Below are 21,283 nucleotides of genomic sequence, written 5' to 3' on the forward strand. Positions count from 1 at the left end.
ACCGGAAGTAGGCTAAACGTATATTTCAGCAATAGACGCCTGATATCGCCGTATATAGTCAGTCACCTGCTCCTCTCGTGCTCAGACTACGATACTTTCAGCACCTGCAGTGTGATCATGTCTACAGAGAAGTGTTTCTCCAAAGGTAAGACTCTACGTGCTGCCGGGTGTTCGACTGCTCGTTGGTTTCCTCCTGTCTCACTTCAGGAGGGAGACTGTTTGTTACGTTAAGAGACGCCAGAGTTTCATTTAAAGTTTTGATAACTCTTATGTAACCTCCTCAGTCCGGCGATGACTTGGCATTATTTAGCCTTTGTCATAAAGCTAACGGTACAGGTTTGTTACAGGAGTGTATTGAGTCCAAATAGACACCAACTACATTACATTATGAATTATATTATAATTATTATTATTACATTACAGACTGCTGTAACGCGATGGGTACATTTACGAGATTCTTTACTTACGTTAAAGTAGTAACGTTAATAGTACTTCGCACTCAAAAAGAACAGGCGTATTATCATATAATGTAATGTATCTAATACAAGTTTATCTTTTCATACCGCAGAATGTTCTCTTTAACATTATCGTATATATTGCATTACTGTGTTATTATGTATGGAGGTATTACCATGGATGAAGCATTGTAATGCTGTAGTTGGTCGAGGTGAGGCTAAATGTACTGTTATATATTTATGTACTGATAGTTTAATATGTAAAAAATCATCATGTTTTACATTTGTACAGGTTTGGCATGTAGATCATAAACCTACAAATAAACTCATAACTGTAGCTGTAAGATAAGTTGGTGTAAAGCACTTTTTTCAGTTGAAGTAAAAAGTAGCATGGAATGGGAATACTTAAGTTATGTACAAGTACCTCAAAAATGTACTCGTGTGCATCACTTGCCTAAATATTCTGTATTACTCACTACAGCTGTTTTAATGGGAAAACATAAAATTGCCAAAATAATGCCAGCTCACTGCTAGCTGTCTTTTCATGAATGTATACTATAATGTTCATGGATTTATAGTCTGCGTTGGTTGTGATTTTTAGAGCTTAAGTACAGAACAGCAACAGAGGTGAACGTTCAGGCATGAATGGTAGCAAACATAAATCAGTCGACAGTTGTGCTGAGTCATGTATGGGAATTGCCATATTTTTCTTTCAGGGAGCGCCGCACCCGGTCCTGTCCCCAGCGGTCTCATCAGACTTTACAGCATGAGATTCTGCCCCTTCGCCGAGAGGACCAGATTGGTGCTGAACGCCAAAGGGATCAAGTAAAGACACGTTTTATAATTATACTCTTATGTAAAACCACAGCATCACTACTTCCAGAACCTGAAATACCTATCTGCTTTTTGATTATACAACCTGCTTTTGTCTTTCAGACATGACATTATCAACATCAACCTGAAGGACAAGCCTGAGTGGTTCCTTGAGAAGAATCCTCTCGGACTGGTTCCAACCCTGGAGACCTTTGATGGTGAGGTGATATACGAGTCTCCCATCACCTGTGACTACCTGGATGAAGTTTACCCAGAGAAGAAGCTGCTTCCTTCCTGTGCTCTGGGTAAAGCTAAACAGAGGATGATGCTGGAGAATTTTTCCAAGGTGCACTCTATGAAGACTTTATATCAGATGTTTTGTTTAGTATACTTTCTACTGTTACTATCAAATAATCATATTAATGCCGCTGTTTACTACAGATTGTACCATACTTTTACAAGATTGTAATGGGGAAAAAGAAGGGCGAGGATGTCTCAGGACCAGAAGCTGAACTGAACGAGAAGCTTTGCAAATTGAATAAGGTAGGTAGTAGAGCGCTCTGGATTCTTTACACCTGATGTGATTTGGTAGGTTGTGAAGTTAAACCTGCACCCAGGAATAAGCGTGGACACAACTAGTTTACATTGTTTCGTACTAGGCTGTTTTAACGTATATTTATTTCTCAGGACCTGGAGAACAAGAAGTTCTTCGGTGGGGATTCCATCACAATGATCGACTACATGATGTGGCCATGGTTTGAGAGGCTGGAGAGCTTTGGGCTGAAACAGTAAGCAATACTCTCCCAAGACATTTAAAAAATAAATACATTTTATTTATGGAAGCATTTCACTCAAGGTAAAAGTACAAACATGAGGTACAGTACAACAGTAAGACATGCATAAAGAGCAAGGAATGTCATCAGAACAGAGCAAACAAGTCTTCTTCCACGTCTGATATGTCAGATTTCATGAGGGCGCCTCATGTTCATGTGTTGTATTCAGGGGAATGATTTGATTCCCGTCGTCTTTTGCAGCTTCCTTGACGGCAGACCTGAGCTGACGAAGTGGACCGAGCGAATGTTGGAGGACCCGACTGTCAAAGCCACAATGCACAGTGTGGACGCCCACAAGGCCTTCAACAAGTCCTTCGGGGAGGGGAAACCCAACTACGACTATGGCCTGTAGAAAAGAAGTGATCAAAAGCTCAAACCGTCCCATTTATTATTCATACCCATCTTTTGATTTATGTTACTCTGGGGTCATGTCTGTTTTTCTAACTTTGATGAAATAGGAAAAATATATTGTAGCAAATACTATGATGAGTTTTCATCGAAGGGGTACGTTTTTATTGGCCATGTATTTTGTTATTGACGGAAAAAGAGGAATCATAATGTAAATGAGGTTTAGTGAAGTAAATTGACTCAATGTGTTTTCAATGATCCAGCGCTTTCTCTAATAAAAACTGTGGATGTAATGACTCTGGTCTGTGTTTTAATAAACAATAACTACATTAGGTTTCCCCCCCCCCAGACTACGCAGGATGGTCTAATTTAATAAAGTGAAGACAACAGAGCAGAAATGTAACAGGCAAAACAAAATGCTTTTTGATAAGCAATACAAAACATTGCACTATTAATAGCTGCCATCAGATCTGCAACAGTATGAATGAAAAAAGCACTGCTATACTGTTTAGACCGGCGTAATATGAGAGGTATTTCTGTTCAAATGTTTTCCCAACTGACAAAAGTGCATTGTATTTAAAAAGGTAAATGATGAAATGCATTTCTAAAATGATCTTTTAATTAGATTGCAGCTGCTTCTCTTAAAGGCTGACTGATATCTACTGTAAAATCTCTCCTACAGTTGTTTAAATGGAGTGAATTGGAGTCTCTTAGTCCCACTGGTTACCTTGTCAAGTGTGAAGAAAGCAGCTGCAGCAACAAAAAAATACTTCATGTCAAGATATCAGCTGTAACTAAAATAACTGTTGTAAGTGCACCCTTCTCATCTGAGTAATTGTGTATCATGTGCAACTATTTGTAACACCGAATGATATTTAAAGAGCTGCCATGATAAGAAACATGGCCATAGCTCACAGACTACCATCTAGTCTGCGGTGTAAGTGCGGTGTGTGTACTCTTGTATGAGCACCGGTGCGTTTCTCAACATCTCGTGGAAATGCCCGACTGTCTCTGCATGAAGCTCCCTCTGCAGCACCAGGGACCGGAACAGATTGACGGGCTCTGCTTTGCGAAACATCTCGGGAACCCGGACTTCTTCCGGCACTTTACTGTTCCCAATCAGAACGTGATGAAGTCTCTTCTCGTTCAGGCTCCTCCGCAAGAAGCCGAGCACATCCCGGAGCCTGTGCTCCGTACTCTCGATGCCCCACACGGAGGGCCTTTGAGTCAGCAGCAGGTGCAGCAGAGCGGTTTTTAAATGGTAGCTAGTGAGGGCGCTTTTCCCCGTGAGCGCCGTCTGCTTCCTGTGTAGGAAAGTAACAATCTGAAGGCAGTGCAAATGACAGGAATTTTGCGGTAGGCGTTTAGAGAAATGCTTCAGCAAATTCCTCTCGTAGACGGCAAAAGAGAGGGGCCAGCACGGGTCCGGACAGCCGTCGCAATCTGACGGGAAGTGCGAGACAAAATAAGCGTCTGTATCCTCCAGCTGAACCGCCGGTATGATGTTCATCACCATCACTTTCCCGGAACAGAATCGGATCTTCAGAGCACCGGCGGCGTCCAGGTTGCGAAAAGTGAGCTCAAAGTCGTATTTGTAAGAGATGCGTCCCCACGCTTTGGTTAGCGAGACCTGAAACCACTTTGTGACCTGATCTTTGGCTAAGAAGCGCGTGTTCCTGGAGCACAGCAGTTCATTGGGGCTGCGGTCCACCTGGAGACCGCCATCCTCGCCGTGCAACAGACAAAGCATGTCCTCTCCCAGGTTAGCGGAGCCACAGACGCAGCCCTCCTCGTTCTCCCCGAACCTGGTCACCTTTATCCTGCCGCAGCCCTGCATGTCTGGAGGCACGTCACTGGAGGGGCTGCACCACAGCTGGAACTGGAAGGAGTGCGGATCTGGAGGCGAGAAAGGCACTATAAGGTCACACGTCAGCGGCTTGCACACCTTCCACGACTCAAACATGCTTCCGATCCCGACAAAGTCCCCGACTTCCATGTCCGCCTGCCTGTCACATACGCTCCTGAGCGATTCCAGCAAGTCGTATGCGAAACCCTCGACAAACTCCCTCACCCTCCAGTTTTCGTGGGCTGAAGTGTAGGTGCATTTGTCGCAGAAGTTGCTCAGGATCTCCTTATCCAGCGCCACCGTCCTCGGATTGACGGATCCACCCTCAGAAAACAAGTCTTCATCCTCAACTGGCCGATTTTCTGCGTCGGCGCCACCCTGCACCCTGCCCACCTCGACAGCGAAGAATACGACGAAAGACACAGCGCTCCAAAAGCACCAAATGTAACCTTCCTCCGAGCTGGTTTCTTCCTGCTCCGAGTCCAGCTGTGAGAGCTCTTTCTCCAGCCTCGCCCGCTCCATCTCCAGCCTCTCCTCGTGCTGCTGCATCCGAGCCATCAGCTCCTCGTCCTGCTCTGGGAGCGTGGCGTTCTCTTGAGGAAAGAGCAACGGGTGGTTTAATATGGCCGCGGCCACCACCATACACACCCGAGCAATGGCCCCCTGCATCTTCAGCTCCTTTCTAACACGTACATTCAGGCAGACATCCGGGCAGCTGCGGCTCAGATACTGAAACAAAAAAAAACAGAAATTGTTTTTTGTTTTTTTTTGGGAAGTGGAATTTAGCAAAAATTAGTGTTGATGTGCTGAATAAAATGAATGAAAATCATGGCGTGTAAACATTGTTTTTTTTGTAAAGCACTCCACCCAAGGGGGAAGCACAGATTGTCCCTCTAAATATAGAGGCAGTGGGCTGAGTGACACACTCGTCCAGTATCAGACTGTGCAACATGGGAGGAAGGAAGATCGGCCCCTTTGGTCCCCCTTCTCAGATAACCCTCTTCAGTTACCAACATTGTGCCTGTTAGCATTGACATCCTGTTAACATTTTGTCCAAAATAAAATGAGTAACGCCTCCCTTTCTGGAAAATGTCCAAAAGATTATATCTTATATATCTTATATATATATACACACACACACACGATGAAATTCAGCTTGTAAGTGAAACAATGTGGGAAACACTGACACTGACGTTATTATCTTCTTTCCTGGACGTCAGATAACCGACAACTCATGCAATATATTGCAGAGAAGAGGAAATTGCATAAGTCTGTTGCTTATGTTCCAAGCTTTTAGTAGAAGTTAAAGAGACAACTGCACTGGTGAGGATAGACTAGTCTAGCCATCACCATTATAATCTTTAAAGGAATACTATGTGTTTGAGGCTTCCTTCCTTCGGCAAACTAAGTGAACAAGAAATGGGAAGTACATCATGATCTCACTGTAAGATCATGAGAGTATGAGCTGTTCTGTCAAGACTTGAGCTTTAAAATGACAGCGGTAATGGCCGAGTATGTGCGGCCACGGAGCCGGGGAAACTTCCCATGACTTACTCACTGGGCTGTTCTCCAACACTTACATGGTTCAGTCCATCCAAACAAACATGAAGCCGGACAGAGAGAGGCCTGTGCAGTACAGTTCATTAAAAATCATCTGTTGTTACAGAACATGTAGTCCACATAAACAAGGCCAGAATACTGTGCTACTCAATTTTCCTCAAAAAGAGTTCAGTTACAACGTTAAGCGCTAAGGCCACTATGTAAAACTACTCTGGTAAAAGTAAAACTACTAAAAGGTACATAAGTGTTATCAGCAAGCATCGTGTGCAGCTGGTCGAGTTGGAGGAGACTTTAATTCACACATGATCATTTTTATACGAAACATCTTCATCTGAAATGTAACTACAGCTGTCAAATAAATGTAGTGGAGTAAAAAGTACAGTAGAGTACATGGAAATGTAATTACAGTCAGTGGTTTAAAGTAACATTAATGTACTCAAGCCCTGTACTTTTTTAGGTACTTGTACATTACTGCAGTAATTACTGAATAGAATTCTACACAACTATATTTCAGAAGGTAATATTGTACTTCAGATTATCAATACAAAAAAATGAGAACTATTATATTGTGATGTAATATTACAGATTAAGATCAACCTTTACTATCTACAACATTAAATGATTTACACATTGTTGCATCAGTAAGTCAAATCCAATAATAATAATAATAATAACAATAATAATACATAAATTAATCTGAAATTGATCACTATGCATAATGAGTACTTTTGACACTGCAAGTTTATGTTGATGCAAATACTCATTTTAAAAGCAGGAAATAGCATACAAGTATTTCTAAACCGTGATATTGCTGCTTTTATTTGAGTAAAAGTAGCAATAAGGAGTATTTTTGCACTTATTGTAAGTACTTTAGAAGGCCTCAATGTAAAAGTTCAACACCCACTATGACGTAACGGTGTACAGTGACGTCTTACACACACTGCCAACGGTTACCACCTCTGTTGTCTCAGCAACAAAATAGTAATCCGCTCATCACGAAAATGTCGCGGCAGCAAAAAAACGTTATTCCAGACACACGTGTCGCTTAACATCGAACAAACTGGGCTCTATAGTAGCTCTAGTAGCTGCGTAAAGCACTGAAGCAACAAAAAAAAGCGACAGTTAAAACTTTTATCTTCCAGGAAATATACGCAGCGAGCATCATTTGGGCAACACATTTGCATGTTTAACGACTTTGAACTCGCTCTTCGTTGATGTAAACGTCAAGAGAAGTACATTGAACAGATTAAAGTGTAAGAAAGCGGTGGTAAACCTACCTTTGTGCTGCTCTCTGTCTAAAGTCATGCTGATGAACTTATGTTGGTGGCTCTCCCCGGTGAAAGCAGCATCATGAAAAACTCGTGTGAACAACGAGGGAAACTATTTCGCAGCTCTTTTCTTATTTCCTGACTATGCGCTCCACCCATGAACAGAGACACCGCCCAGTTTCCCCCTCTTCATCCAAAATAGAGCTGTGACCTCTTACATACAGTCTATGGCTGTGAAAATAGTATGAACATTGACATTGAAATGGTTTTGCTTGATGTGATCCAGTATTCTGATTAGAGTTCAAATCAGTCTGAATAACAGCGTTTGCAGAAGTCACTCACTGTCTATTGCACGCATGCTGCTGTAACTGTGCAATTGTGTGTGGCCTATTTTTTATTGACTATTAAATCCATTTGAATGTAAAAAATACAGTCATCTTATAGAAAATGTGACAACGTAGGAAATATTGTTGGAGTTCAGCAACAGTTATTTCAGGGAGCTTTCCCCAAAGGTTGTTAAGAGTTGTTTAAAGGTTCGTAACCAGTGACGTGTGGTGACGTTCGTGGCTGGCGAGGCACTGACACTACATGAGTCATATTTACAAATATATGAACCCAATAGAGTAGCTTAAATCACCATTCAATTGGCAGCTTGCACATTGACAACTGGTTGTTTTTCATATCAGCATTATTTACACACACATAGGTAAGGTACATGTTTGATTCCACCGGGAGCGTGTGCGCCGCGATCTGCCCCACCGGGAGCGTTTCAGAAGCGGAGCGCTCGAGGGCACCACCCGCGAAAATCGTGAGATTCCGCGATAATCTGCGTAACAACCACGGATGTATAAAGAGAACAACAAACACATAAAAGGTTACTTTACCTGTCCAACGTTGAATTGCTGTTGATTTGGTCATATTTCCTTGTTTTTTGAGACATTTTTAAGCTTGGATATATAATGTTATATTCTTGCGGTCAAAGCAAAATAGAAGAAGAAGAAAAGTGTAGAAGAAGAGCAAAGACAGAACAAGCATGAACCCGACCCGTGGGCTCTCGCACGCCCTCTTCTTTGAGGCAGAGGTAGTGTTTGCCTCCCCTGTGTGCTTTTTCACTGCGGTTTAATGTCAGATCAGCAACACTAAATATGTTCTACACAGACGTGAAATACATTACCTATTCTATGTAAAGAAAGGACATATAATAAAAGTGTCTACAAATATTACAGTGGTGACAAACAATGAGAAAGCAAAAGACACGCGCTCAACCCAGTTTGTGAGGGATTCACAATCTGAGGTGAGGCACAGCTCGTCGCTGCCTCACCTCACTGTCTCCTCTGTTTGAACAGGACATGCGTTAATTCAGCGATTTTGATTATAAAATTACTTGAAATGATTGGAATCATACATAAATTACGTGTATAGCACAGATCAGTAGAGAAATATTAATATTTATTAAATTTATGAAAAAATTGAAATGTGTAAAGAAATAAGTGTCAGAGAAAACTGATCCACCATTCTCTTCCTCTTCTATGTATCCGAGTCTAACAGGCGCTGGCGGCCCTCTCCTCAACACATGCCCGCCACATGCACCACCACCACCACCACCATATCTACCCGCAGCAGTGGGTGAAATGCCACATCAGAATGCCCTGGTTCTCTTTGAGTGACACCTTGAGGTGGTCTGCTATTAACCTGAAGTGAAAGATGTTGTAACTATGCATCGTTTCCTCTAAAACAGAGATCTTCAACAGGGGTCCGCCACCCCTAGGGTGTCTGCAAAATTTGGGGTTGATTAGACAATTAATACATTTTTTTTATTCATTTATTTATTTTCCCAAACATGAATCTGTCCATTATTTTAATATTTCAGCATTGTATGCAAGATAACAGGTATGTTATCTCAGCAGAATACAACAAGATAAGCCCTAGAGGGTGTGACTCTCTTGATACATAACAACTGTATCAAGAGTATTGAATATTGTTTTTCGTTGAAGGCTTTTCCAACAGACTGCTGTGATACGTGTTCTGTTGTACAATCTTCCACTTGCAAGTCTATAAACAGACAAAGACAACTTTAAATCTTTTGAAGACTTTATTTATTAATTTGTGAATAAAATTCTTCTCCCGATTAAAATAGAAACTTTCCACAACATTTCATACGTACCAAAACCAAATGTCACATCTGGAAATGACAGGCATTCTAAAATTCACATGTGATTAGAGAAAACCTATGCAAATAATCTGAATATATTCAGTCTACACTGTAAAACTGCTCTATTACGTAAAAGCCCTGCATTGAAAATGTTACCTATATAAAAATATGTAAGTATAATCAGGAAAATGTAGCCAACTTTTTATTTTATAACCAATTATTTTATTTTGCAGAACTTGGATGATTAGAAAATCTGTAGTTTTGAAACCCCTAAAAACATAATCATCAGTGAACGGTCTAAATAAAAGCAGTTGTTTGTAATATTGCTAATTTCCACCTACTTGAACTAAGTTGCTGCAAAATGTAAACCAAACCAAACCTTTCTTCCGTTTTACTTCTGAAAATGAACATGTTTTTTTGCATCCACAGGGTGGCGCTTCATGCTTGAGCAAATTGGTCTAAAAGTAAAGGAGGGCAGGAGACACAAGACATACAGATTGAACACAGGCTACTCAGGAATAAACCGCAACAACAATCACAACTTTGGCCTTTGGAAGCAGAGGTCCACCAACTTACAGACATAAAACACATCAAAATTCTGTCCTTCATTATTAGACAATGTTTTGCATCGACACAGGGAATCTCATGGGTATATTAACCTCAAACAAATACATACATTTGCATACTTTTTACATACAGGAAACGGAAATGACAAATGTTTTGTTTTGCAGTGTACCATGCAAAAAAAACCTCAGGAAAAGCGTTTGTGTCTTACGTCATTAACACCACCCTTCACTAAGTATAAATGCATCAGTCCATTCAACTTATCAAAGACTGCAGAGATGACAACCTCAGAGGGCACAGGGAGACTCCTGCAGATTTTTTGGGACTGGTTAAGACATCAGAATCTCCTCAGATCCCCATTTTTCCCAGTTTTCTTCTCTCTGACAGTTTACCTGAGCTGCTGCTTACCTTATGTTTGCCTGGATTTGCTCTGTTCCAGACTGACCCTGGTGCGCCGCTTCAAGCTCCAGCCTCTAAGTGGGGTGACATGGGCGATGGCCTGGAGGTGCTTGCGCAAAACTCTCCACAACCATATCTGTTTCATTTTCCCCATTTCTGTTGTGCACTGGTACTGGAGGCCCGTGTTTTCTCCTGCACCGGCACCCGAGCTGCTGACTGTTGTCAAGGACGTGCTGGCCTGCCTCCTCCTGTTCGACATGCAGTACTTTTTGTGGCATCTGCTGCATCACAAGGTGCCCTGGCTCTATCATTTCTTCCACAAGGAGCACCACGTCTACACAGCCACCTTCTCGCTGACGACAGAAAACACGGGTGCCTGGGAGACGCTGAGCCTCAGCTTCTTCGCAGCCCTGAACCCTGCCCTGCTGGGCTGCCATCCGCTCACCGAGTTGTTCTTCTTTGTCACAAACATGTATCTGTCTGTGGAGGCGCACTCTGGCTATGAATTCCCCTGGTCTCCATGTAGACTGGTGCCGTTCGGCCTCTATGGAGGAGCTCGGCATCATGACCTCCATCACCTCAAATTCAAAGTCAACTACGCGCCGTACTTCACTCACTGGGACAGACTTCTTGGCACGCTGCAGGGGACACAGGGGAAGTTGAGGGACACTTTAAAGAGGTCATGATTATCAGTGAAGGACTTTTTTTCTGCTGTTAACCTGCAAGAAAAGCTACTAACAAAGAAAAACAAAATTGTATATATCTGTCATGCTGACATTTTTAAAGTTCAGACTTTTGATTCATCTTTTTATTGCAAAACAAATGTCTCTTTATTTGTTTCTCTATGTTGAAGTTGCTGTATCATTTCTCTCCATTTTGACAATTGTACATTTTATCTTGCGACCATCTCTTAGTGTTTAATTTCAAAGCAGTCACTTGTTATATTCTCAACTCACCTATGCACCGTCAGTTCTCCCTTCAGTGAAAATTCTAACCCTGTGCAATCCTTTTCTTATAATTTAGATATACATGTTAAATTGAATTTCCTTGAAAGGAAATGATGTTGAGTTGCTGTAGAAATAATAACACCAATGTGTCCCATATGATGTTTATGTCTCGACTAGAAGGATCCACGAAATTGTTATAAATTGAGGTTGGATGTCATTACAGATTACAAACATGATGCTTTTAAAGCAGTACTGCCTGATGTTAAAAGCAAATGAGGGCACATTGGTGCCAATGTCGCAACTTTGGGCTGATGAGAAATGAAAGTGGACAGGCTAATCAGCAGACCCGAAATAACCGGATAAACAGATGGGCTTCCTTCCTCTCAGATTTATGGGACGGATGAATCTGTAGAGGTGGTTTTCTGTTCTTATACAATTGTTCTGAGAGAAACTATTCATTTTGCTGTATGGGTATGTTTATATGGGTATAGTTGGATTGACAAATGAATGAATGATTAAAGGCCCTGCGCACTTTGTTATCTCTGCTCAGGTTGAAGATGGAGGTATGTCATGAACCATTTTTTTTTATTAACATCGAATGCTGAGCAGTCAGCAGTCAGCTGAGTCAGTTCACCCACATTACAAAATAAAATCATAATTTATCACTTCTACTGGTATATTGTAGTTATTTCTTTTTAGGTTTACCTACAAAGTTTCAACTATTCAAAGATTTTACTTGTCACATAAACTAATGTTAAAAACTCTTTAAGTGTGAAAAATAAGAATGAGAAAAAAAAGAAAACATGAAGGATAAGAAATATTGAATATGAAAAAAAATCTAATTTAAGGTGGGATCAGTGGATTATGTGACTACTTCACACTTAAGCACCACAAACAAATGTGCATTCAAGTGTTCCTCAGAAACAAATATTTCAAATTATGAACCAATAAAACCAAGATTCAAGTTTCATGTAGATCGGGTGATTTGGGTGAACTGACCCTTTAAGATCCATCAGTAGACAGAAACAAAGGATGACACAATGGAAAGCCCCTGAGATACTAAACCTGTTTAAAACATGTGCTGTCAAGCTGATGTATTGAAGTCATTATTTATTCATGCGTTTGACAATTTTTTCAATGATCTATTTTTTGTAATTATTTTGTAAATCCCATTTTAACTATGTTATTTATTGAGTAACTTTTTGAATTACACATTCTCACAATGTTTCTACCATTTAAAATCATTTCAATACAATCTCAAAGTTCAATTTCCCATGATTTCTTTCTTTCCTTTACATAATAAGTAACATTGAACCACGACTTGTTTGATCAGTTTCCCCATCCCAACTTCTTGTCGGTGTAGACTACTTAATCAGCATTTTAAAGAATGTGGCACTCGGACAGAGCAACTAAACCACAAGACAAAAAGGAAGGTGCACTTGGCAATACTCTCAATATCACATCACCACTACACTGAACTGGAAGTGGTTTATCTTTTCAGGCATTCATCAATTGTGGTGTACATTTTTCATTATAGTCTGAAATATTATGGACCAAACTAAAAAAAACAATTGTTAGCTGCAGCCCTACTTTCTGTTTTTTATCAAAACCACTTTTTACTAATTAAATTACAACTATGGAAGTAATTTAGTTGTACAAGCAAGGCGCCAATTGGTAATTAGTTGACAGGAATGTAATTGTCAGTAATTTAGCTAATTTTTAAAGCAAAAGTAAAGATGTACTGGTTGCAGCTTTTGTTGATTTTCTTTTACCTCATTAGAAAACTGAAACAAACTACATTTTGGGAAATTGCACCATTTTTCACTGTTGTCTGATACTGATCAGTTGATTAATTGAGATAATAATCATCAAATAAATCAATAATAAAAGTAATAGTTAGCTGCAGCCCTAGTCCCAATTAAATACTTGCTGGTAGACACCAAGACAATGTAGATACACGGCAATAAGAAATCAATGAGGATGTAGATGTATGACTGAACAGAAAAATCTGTCTATGAGCAACAGACAATAGACCACTCACAACATATTAGAAACCAACAGTGAAATGTTTCCTGAAAATACATTTAATGAGGTTTAATACACATTACACAAGCTGTGGCACAAATGGACTTTGTTCAGCCTTTGACCAGCATCGTTATATCAACACGATAAAACTGGAGGTAGATCACAGAAGTCCTAAATTCAGCTTTTACAAATGTTGGCAATGACAAGGAGCGAGTTTGGTTATCAGCAAATATGAAAAACAAAATTATTGACATCAATAGAATTATTAATGTCAGTAAGATTATTAACAATTATTAACAATAATGGGGCACCACCCTGAGAACAGGGACCAGTAAACTAAGTCTCATAATTAGTATTCACTCACAATGTCAATAGCCAAAGTACTATTTCACATTCAGAGTGAACAGTGAAGGTTTGAATTCGAGCACAGGGATAAAACCACTTTGTTGGCAGAGCGTTTTCCTCGGAAATAAAGGGTATTCTGCTTCCTTATAACCAGCACAAAGTCGACGTTAACGAGGAGAGAACGGGGCATAGAAGTTATCCGTTCTCTGCCTCAGGGTCCAAAAACAAAACAGTCTGTTCGTCCAGAGAAATTAATACTGTAGCCTAGGATTTTCTTTTAAAAGCAGCAAAGCCAAGAGCTGGATGGGACGGAGAGTTTTGTAGTTTCAGGGACAGGCAAAGCTGCACCACAGGAAGTCCTGGGGTGTCTGTGACTCAGTTGTGTGTTTGGATGAAGATTTCACATGACACAACGTCAGACCCCAACACAAAGTTCAAGTACAGACAGAGAGACATCTCAACTGAGTTCAAAATAATAATTCATACAGTACTGCAAATATTTAAAAAGTGCTCACAACAGACACATTCAAGCAGGACGTTATGAGCGAGACAATATATCCTTCACCTTCTCTGCTTTGCCCCTTTTGCCCCTGTCTTCAAGGATTTCGATCAAGACCTTTGAGGCCTCCCTTCCCTGCTTCTCCGTCCAGATCTTTAGTAGTTGAAGTGTCTGCTCCTGACTATCATTAGGGTGGTCCAGTTTACAAGACTCAATAACAGTGTTTTGTATATTGCTGCACATTGCTACATCCTGCATATCCCTCCATCCAATCACTTGTGCAATGTCAACCAGGTGAGGCTGGAGATCAACAACTGGAGCTACGTGAAAGACAGGAAAAGTGGGGATTAATGTGATAAAGGCATTTTGATTTTAATGGACAAAAAAACACCAATCTGGCCTGTTTCCAGACCACTAAATCACTGCCCACATCTTAAATGTTTTCAGTGATTCATTTAGGTCTGGTGTTGTGCTAACCAGTTAGAAATAAGTACTTAGAAACACAATATGTTCCTCACTACTTGGTTAGGACAAGACTATAAAATACAACTAACATACGCACAATATCAGACTGAATATTGACATCAAATGAAATGTCAATTCAGTCTGATTATCAATGGATCAGACATTTAATCTAACACACACAGAGTATAGAGAAATATCAATTAAAGGTCCAATATTGCATTCATACAAAAAGGACTTCTGGGGCTTTTCTTACCTGAAAGATGCTGCACCTCCTGAGAAACAGAAGAAGCATGAATGTTAATTTAGAACAAATTACAACTCCACAGTACTAAAATAACAAACTGCTTACACAGGCTTTACAAATACACCACAGCACAGTAGAAGTGACACAGAGCAAGCACACCAACACAGACAGCAAAGGTTTCAGACAACTAACCTGCACCTCCCATAGAAAGGGGCAGCTATGCCAGCATTAGAGGAGAGACAGAAACGTGTTTATCATACATGCACATGTGTACATGTGTGACAAAAGAAGAGAGATAAAACAGGACAAGGGACAAGCTTCCTAACAGCTGGTCAGAGAGTTATAAACGGAATGAAAGAGTTAACTCTGGAGAATGACTTACCACATCAGCAGCATTTGCCGTTTGGTCTGGTTTCGGGTTTCTCTTGCCTTATGAGATAAATCGTGAAGAAGACACACACATATATATTATTGAGTAGATACAAAAGCATTTGATTTGAACGTGAACAGAACTTCTGGTAATATTACTGTACTTTCCTAAAAACACATGAGGTTCTAGTGTCCTCTACTGGTCTTACTACATATAGTTGAGAAATACTCACAGTAGTGTTTCCATATACAATATGCAAGAAGAGCAATGAAAGCAATGAAGAGAAGTGATCCTACAACACTGCCAATAATTACCCCAATGTTATTTACCCCTGAAACACAAAGACACATTATATTTTAGCACAAACTAAATTATGACACCTCTGTTTATAAATGGCATGGCAAGCTACGAACCGAGGCCATCATGATGCAATGATGCAAAACTAAACCAAACCTTCAATTTTCTCATTGCAGACTGTGTTATTGCTGGCTGAACAGGCTACTTTGATGCCCTCCGGACACCTTTAACCAAAAGAAAAGAAAGTATGAGTGAGAAAAAAATGATTATTTCTTTATTTTCTGCTGGCAGTCTATGGGGACAGGTCAATAAACACGCTGTGACCCTGTTTTCAAGACATTTCTTGAAGAAGCTATATATATATATACATCTTCTAGTTTCGGGATATTAGAAGGAGCAGAACTTACTCTCTACAAGGATTGCAGATTCTACATGTTTCTGTGCCACTGCTGCAATAGTGATCCTTTTTACATCGGCACTTAGCGTCACTGCCAGAGGTACAGGGTTCCTTCTCCTCGAGATTAGCTAAAAGGACGGTAAAACCACACAACTGACATTAGAGGGGCCGACCAAACTTCACATGGCTTTGAACTGTATTAGTCCTTAAAAAAATAAAAAATAAACAGTGATGTCCTATTATGTCTATACCATTAGGCTGTGAGCAGGATGTGCAGGGCTCACAGGAGTCCAGGTCATTAGGCTGACTGCTATACATTTTTGGAGCACAGTTTTCGCATTTGCCATATTGTAGATCCGTAGTGCAGTGCTCCTTCAGGTACTGACCTACAGTATGGAGACACATGAGGCAGAGGCAGTTAAAAAAATACTTTTTAATCATGATTTACACACCTTCACAGAAAGCCACATACAAACATATTCTAGCTGATATTGTACCACTTTTCAAACAAAACCAACACTAACAGTTTCAGATGTTCATGTTTAGCAATATCTTAAAATGGCTAAAGGTTTTGCGTGATGGGCCTCTGTCCAACAACACAAAAGTTCCACTCATTGTACGATGTAGACCTACCTCACAGGTTGAGCTTACAAGTAAAGAGGCTGGGACGTATTACGTCAAGAAATACTGCCCAGGGGCCCCAGACCACAAGGGCCCCAAGGACCATGACATGCATCAGGTACTTAGTGGTTAATTTTGTGGAATAATTCCTGCATTCTTTTGTTTCTTTACCTTTTCTTGAGGCACTGTCATGTCAAAGGGCCCTGCATCAAAATGTTGTTTTCTTGCACTATATAATGAGTCTGTCAATCACATTTTAACCACTAGGACTTGGATTATTTGCCGCCCTCTTCATTAAAGAAGGCTGCAAAATGTGTAGACTGATTTCCATGACATTATTTAGGTTGGAAGTGAACTTCCAACCTGTGAACACATACAGCCTAACCACTACCTACCTGCATTGCACAGACAACATCTCCTTCCGCCGTGATCGTACGTGCCGTCGACGCACGGATTGCTCTCGTTCCTCCCTTCCGCCCTGGAGAGGAAGCGACAAAAGCGAAAGTGAAAGTAAGTTGTATTACTCGAACCCGACTTAAGCCTTAAAAACACATATATCTATATCTAATATCACACGTACCTCAACCCATCCCTTCCCCTAAACCTTATCAGTCGTCTCTAATTACAAATGAAGCGTTAACCCAAATTAAACGGTTAACGTTGACCGAGAGACCACGGCAACACGATCCAGTCAGTTAACGCCAGCTTTACAGACTTCTACGTAAACACAGTCTGTAACATACAGCGTAACTTCCGAGCTCACACACTTCATATCTGTTGTCTGTGTCACTGTACTTACACATAAACATGGAGGGAGAGCAACACAAAGGCGATGAACCACACGGGAAACTTGCTTGAAGCAGCATCCATCCTGCTGCTACAAATGATGTAATAACTGGTGAAGGTGCGCTGCCTTGTGCGAAGGCGGAGACTCAAGAGGGGACTTTTGTTTTCCTCATTTCCTTTTGCTTTCTCAGTTCCTGACACTAGTACACAACGAATCGTGCATTTTCTCCAGTATGTCTGCTTACAGTGTAGCCTGTACATATAATCAACAGTTCTGTAGGTTTTTCTAATGTGTGTTTCCAGCTGTATGTTATGATACAACTTAATTTATGCTGTAATTTGGTTATCATCGTTGCCAAATGTAATGCAATATCTCTGTGTTTTGGAAAAACCCCACATTAGGGCCATATACAGGGCATTAGAAATACCGAAAACACAATTTCTTTGGGTTAGTCAGTTAGCTGTTTATTTATCTTACATCTTATTTACCAACAGGTTCTAAATTGTGTTTCAAAGCCCTCTCCGTGATGCTGGGAATGTGTTTCTAGGACTTGTATTTATTATTTTTGTAGGCCTAAAAGTACCCACGCTCAAAACACACACCACGTGTGAGTTTCTACTTGCAGAATGTAAAGCACCTCAATGGTGGCAACGGCTCTGGTTAACAGGATCTACATGAATAGAAAGCCGGTGACATTTGTACGGTTTGAAGAGTGGAACCAAACTGCTAAACTCAGATTGTGCCACTAGGAGGTGTTATTGCTCTTTGTAAGGTATGATGGCTGGAAGAGTTTGCTAAAAGTCTAATTCATAGTCACATATATTCAAACTATTGCTTAAGAGATTCAATACTAACAGCAGATTTTCTAGACAACAAAAACTACCTGGACCTAAACTACCGAGTTTACCTGCCTGAATTATGTTTGTGATGCATTCCTTTTAAATCATACTTTAATTGTGTTGTCAGCACCCAGTTGTAAAGTTTAAAAACATGCATCTTTGTCATATCAGCACCACCAGTTACTGACTCATTTCTGTCTTTTTTGTTGTTGTTCCTGAACAGGGAATCAGTAAAATAAAGACATAAAGAAGGTTATGTAGGTAAGCAAAGCACTGCACAGCTGGACAGCTGCAACCGTGGTGCCATAATAACACATGAATCAATGTAATCTCACTCATTGATTGATAAAGTTACTATGAAGTGAATTAATGATGCTCTTAGTGTGCCATACAAGCCATTTCTGTAGCAGGAAATGCTTTCTGTCTGTGCCGCTAAGAAATTAATGCCTCACACTCACCTCATACCCTTAAAAAAAACGCCATAATTGTTTGATCTCTGCCAAGTGTAGTTAACAGCAAATTTATCTTTGAACAAAAGCGAAGGAAAAAAGTATTTGGCTGGGGAATAAGAACTTAACTTGAAGGAGAACTCCTGTGGGATTTGGTTGTTTTTGCAAGTGTATCAAATTTCAGGCCTTTGTAGTCCCAGGGAGTCCCGGTGTCGGATTTGTATCAGTCTGCTGCCTGCTCATTTGGCCCACTTATAGAGCAAAATTAACACACACACACACACACACACACACAAACACACACACACACACACATACACAGGTGTTTTAGAAAATCATGAATTAATTGTTTTAGCCACCCAAGCAGCATGGCACTGTGTGTGGCAATGTCGGTTCGGTCTCAACAGCCATTGGATGGATGACCAATGAAATTAAAATTATTACAGACATTTGTGGTCCCCAGAGAATGAATACTAATGAATTTGGTGATTCCCTGACTTTTCTTTTCTTTGAGTGAAGTGTTTCCACAACTGGTGGACAGACAGGACTTCAGTGTCATCACCAGGTCAAATCTTTATGAGCAAATCTGTGCAAAGCTAATGGCATTCCCATCCATCTCAGCTGAATGCTGAACATCATCAACTTTACGTTGTCATCGTGAGAATGTTAGCAGGCCGACATTAGCATTAGCTCAAAGTACCACTGTACCAGAGTACTTCCTCACAGAGCTGCTAGCGTGGCTGTGGAGTCTTCGTACTTTTGGAATATATTTCCATTTATTCGCAGAGTTCAAACAGGTAACATGTATTGCACAGCCAAATCTGGAAAAGCAAGTAGACCATGCTGGATTGATCTTGCAATTAGTTCTGCAGCTCTTTCACTATCATTCATTCTTCTCTTTTTGCATATATATTTAGTTATTGAAGGACAGATGCAAGTCATACAACGGACAGTTTCTGCAATATTTTCCTTCCGTCTTTCTTTTCAACAAACTTCATTCATTCTTTTATCAACAGAAGTAACTGTTTACAAAAATGGGCTATGAAAAGAGAAAAAAATATCTGTTGAAGGATGGTAACATATTGTGGACATCATGCAATTCAAAGAAGTGCACCTGATGGTCTCCTCCCTCAGCTGCTAGCTTTGAGGATAAATAAGTGGATGAGTTGGACATGGTCTTCTTGGCACAAGCTCCTGTATTTAGTTTGCTCATTCTCTGTTTTGAGTGGGCTACTGCTTAATGTAACAGCAGCATATACAACTGTTACCAATAGGCCACAATGAGAGCACGACTCTCCTCTACTCTGCTGAACTGCAACAAAACCAAATAGCTGCAAAACCACCAGCAGATAAGTGCCGCTCGCAGATTTCAGCTCTGTGGAAAGAACATTATCATCCACGGCCAATGCTGTTCCGCCTCCCATCGCCCCCAGCTCATATGCAGAATCCACAACCATATCTGTTTCATTTTCCCCATTTCTGTTGTGCACTGGTACTGGAGGCCCGTGTTTTCTCCTGCACCGGCACCCGAGCTGCTGACTGTTGTCAAGGACGTGCTGGCCTGCCTCCTCCTGTTCGACATGCAGTACTTTTTGTGGCATCTGCTGCATCACAAGGTGCCCTGGCTCTATCATTTCTTCCACAAGGAGCACCACGTCTACACAGCCACCTTCTCGCTGACGACAGAAAACACGGGTGCCTGGGAGACGCTGAGCCTCAGCTTCTTCGCAGCCCTGAACCCTGCCCTGCTGGGCTGCCATCCGCTCACCGAGTTGTTCTTCTTTGTCACAAACATGTATCTGTCTGTGGAGGCGCACTCTGGCTATGAATTCCCCTGGTCTCCATGTAGACTGGTGCCGTTCGGCCTCTATGGAGGAGCTCGGCATCATGACCTCCATCACCTCAAATTCAAAGTCAACTACGCGCCGTACTTCACTCACTGGGACAGACTTCTTGGCACGCTGCAGGGGACACAGGGGAATTTGAGGGACACTTTAAAGAGGTCATGATTATCAGTGAAGGACTTTTTTTCTGCTGTTAACCTGCAAGAAAAGCTACTAACAAAGAAAAACAAAATTGTATATATCTGTCATGCTGACATTTTTAAAATTCAGACTTTTCATTCATCTTTTTATTACAAAACAAATGTCTCTTTATTTGTTTCTCTATGTTGAAGTTGCTGTATCATTTCTCTCCATTTTGACAATTGTACATTTTATCTTGCGACCATCTCTTAGTGTTTAATTTCAAAGCAGTCACTTGTTATATTCTCAACTCACCGATGCACCGTCAGTTCTCCCTTCAGTGGAGATTCTAACCCTGTGCCAATGTCGCAACTTTGGGCCGATGAGAAATGAAAGTGGACAGGCTAATCAGCAGACCCGAAATAACCGGATAAACAGATGGGCTTCCTTCCTCTCAGATTTATGGGACGGATGAATCTGTAGAGGTGGTTTTCTGTTCTTATACAATTGTTCTGAGAGAAACTATTCATTTTGCTGTATGGGTATGTTTATATGGGTATAGTTGGATTGACAAATGAATGAATGATTAAAGGCCCTGCGCACTTTGTTATCTCTGCTCAGGTTGAAGATGGAGGTATGTCATGAACCATTTTTTTTTATTAACATCGAATGCTGAGCAGTCAGCAGTCAGCTGAGTCAGTTCACCCACATTACAAAATAAAATCATAATTTATCACTTCTACTGGTATATTGTAGTTATTTCTTTTTAGGTTTACCTACAAAGTTTCAACTATTC

General features: G+C 40.7%; 5 protein-coding genes across 6 annotated transcripts; 3 read left to right on the forward strand and 2 right to left on the reverse strand.

The window, feature by feature from the left end:
• Positions 1–26: 26 nt before the first annotated feature.
• LOC137880014 (glutathione S-transferase omega-1-like) lies at positions 27–2,742 on the forward strand. The gene is made up of 6 exons (XM_068721078.1): positions 27–145; positions 1,172–1,280; positions 1,392–1,614; positions 1,710–1,811; positions 1,956–2,056; positions 2,303–2,742. Exons 1-6 carry the CDS (start codon positions 118–120, stop codon positions 2,451–2,453), a joined length of 714 nt encoding a protein of 237 aa, XP_068577179.1. The 5' UTR covers positions 27–117; the 3' UTR covers positions 2,454–2,742.
• itprip (inositol 1,4,5-trisphosphate receptor interacting protein) lies at positions 2,076–7,212 on the reverse strand. The gene is made up of 2 exons (XM_068721066.1): positions 7,133–7,212; positions 2,076–5,024 (listed from the first exon to the last, which is right to left on the reverse strand). Exon 2 carries the CDS (start codon positions 4,962–4,964, stop codon positions 3,375–3,377), a length of 1,590 nt encoding a protein of 529 aa, XP_068577167.1. The 5' UTR covers positions 4,965–5,024; positions 7,133–7,212; the 3' UTR covers positions 2,076–3,374.
• Positions 7,213–10,117: 2,905 nt separating this feature from the next.
• On the forward strand, positions 10,118–11,810 carry LOC137878307 (cholesterol 25-hydroxylase-like protein). The gene has a single exon (XM_068718573.1). The coding sequence runs from the start codon at positions 10,118–10,120 to the stop codon at positions 10,922–10,924; it is 807 nt and encodes a 268-aa protein (XP_068574674.1). The 3' UTR covers positions 10,925–11,810.
• A 1,441-nt stretch (positions 11,811–13,251) lies between these two features.
• Positions 13,252–17,370, reverse strand: LOC137880023 (tumor necrosis factor receptor superfamily member 6-like). 2 transcript variants are annotated; one of them, XM_068721089.1, is made up of 9 exons: positions 17,248–17,370; positions 16,844–16,926; positions 16,079–16,213; positions 15,838–15,955; positions 15,587–15,654; positions 15,366–15,464; positions 15,146–15,192; positions 14,773–14,791; positions 13,252–14,374 (listed from the first exon to the last, which is right to left on the reverse strand). In XM_068721089.1, the coding sequence occupies exons 1-9, from the start codon at positions 17,316–17,318 to the stop codon at positions 14,094–14,096; spliced, it is 921 nt and encodes a 306-aa protein (XP_068577190.1). In that variant the 5' UTR covers positions 17,319–17,370; the 3' UTR covers positions 13,252–14,093. The 2 variants fall into 2 exon arrangements, with proteins under 2 accessions (XP_068577190.1, XP_068577198.1); XM_068721097.1 differs by having other exon boundaries at positions 14,232–14,374; positions 15,448–15,464.
• Positions 17,371–19,695: 2,325 nt separating this feature from the next.
• On the forward strand, positions 19,696–20,532 carry LOC137878315 (cholesterol 25-hydroxylase-like protein). The gene is made up of 2 exons (XM_068718586.1): positions 19,696–19,719; positions 19,957–20,532. The coding sequence occupies exons 1-2, from the start codon at positions 19,696–19,698 to the stop codon at positions 20,530–20,532; spliced, it is 600 nt and encodes a 199-aa protein (XP_068574687.1).
• The last annotated feature ends 751 nt before the right edge of the window (positions 20,533–21,283 follow it).

This window comes from Cebidichthys violaceus, unplaced genomic scaffold (genome assembly GCF_023349555.1).
Source record: "Cebidichthys violaceus isolate CVI_PGR_0920_01 unplaced genomic scaffold, fCebVio1.0.p SCAF_10, whole genome shotgun sequence".
NCBI lineage: Eukaryota > Metazoa > Chordata > Actinopteri > Perciformes > Stichaeidae > Cebidichthys > Cebidichthys violaceus.

Bases quoted from the DNA above. Each gene is read 5' to 3' on its own strand.
- LOC137880014 (XM_068721078.1), top strand. From the start codon at position 118: ATGTCTACAGAGAAGTGTTTCTCCAAAG. The intron at 146-1,171 runs GTAAGACTCTAC...TTTTTCTTTCAG, and splicing joins AGAGAAGTGTTTCTCCAAAG to GGAGCGCCGCACCCGGTCCT. The intron at 1,812-1,955 runs GTAGGTAGTAGA...TTTATTTCTCAG, and splicing joins AGCTTTGCAAATTGAATAAG to GACCTGGAGAACAAGAAGTT.
- itprip (XM_068721066.1), bottom strand. From the start codon at position 4,964: ATGCAGGGGGCCATTGCTCGGGTGTGTATGGTGGTGGCCGCGGCCATA.
- LOC137878307 (XM_068718573.1), top strand. From the start codon at position 10,118: ATGACAACCTCAGAGGGCACAGGGAGACTCCTGCAGATTTTTTGGGAC.
- LOC137880023 (XM_068721089.1), bottom strand. From the start codon at position 17,318: ATGGATGCTGCTTCAAGCAAGTTTCCCGTGTGGTTCATCGCCTTTGTG. The intron at 16,214-16,843 runs GTAGGTAGTGGT...TCCATACTGTAG, and splicing joins ATGTTGTCTGTGCAATGCAG to GTCAGTACCTGAAGGAGCAC. The intron at 15,465-15,586 runs GTTTGGTTTAGT...TTTGTGTTTCAG, and splicing joins CTGCAATGAGAAAATTGAAG to GGGTAAATAACATTGGGGTA.
- LOC137878315 (XM_068718586.1), top strand. From the start codon at position 19,696: ATGGTCTTCTTGGCACAAGCTCCT. The intron at 19,720-19,956 runs GTATTTAGTTTG...CATCGCCCCCAG, and splicing joins TCTTCTTGGCACAAGCTCCT to CTCATATGCAGAATCCACAA.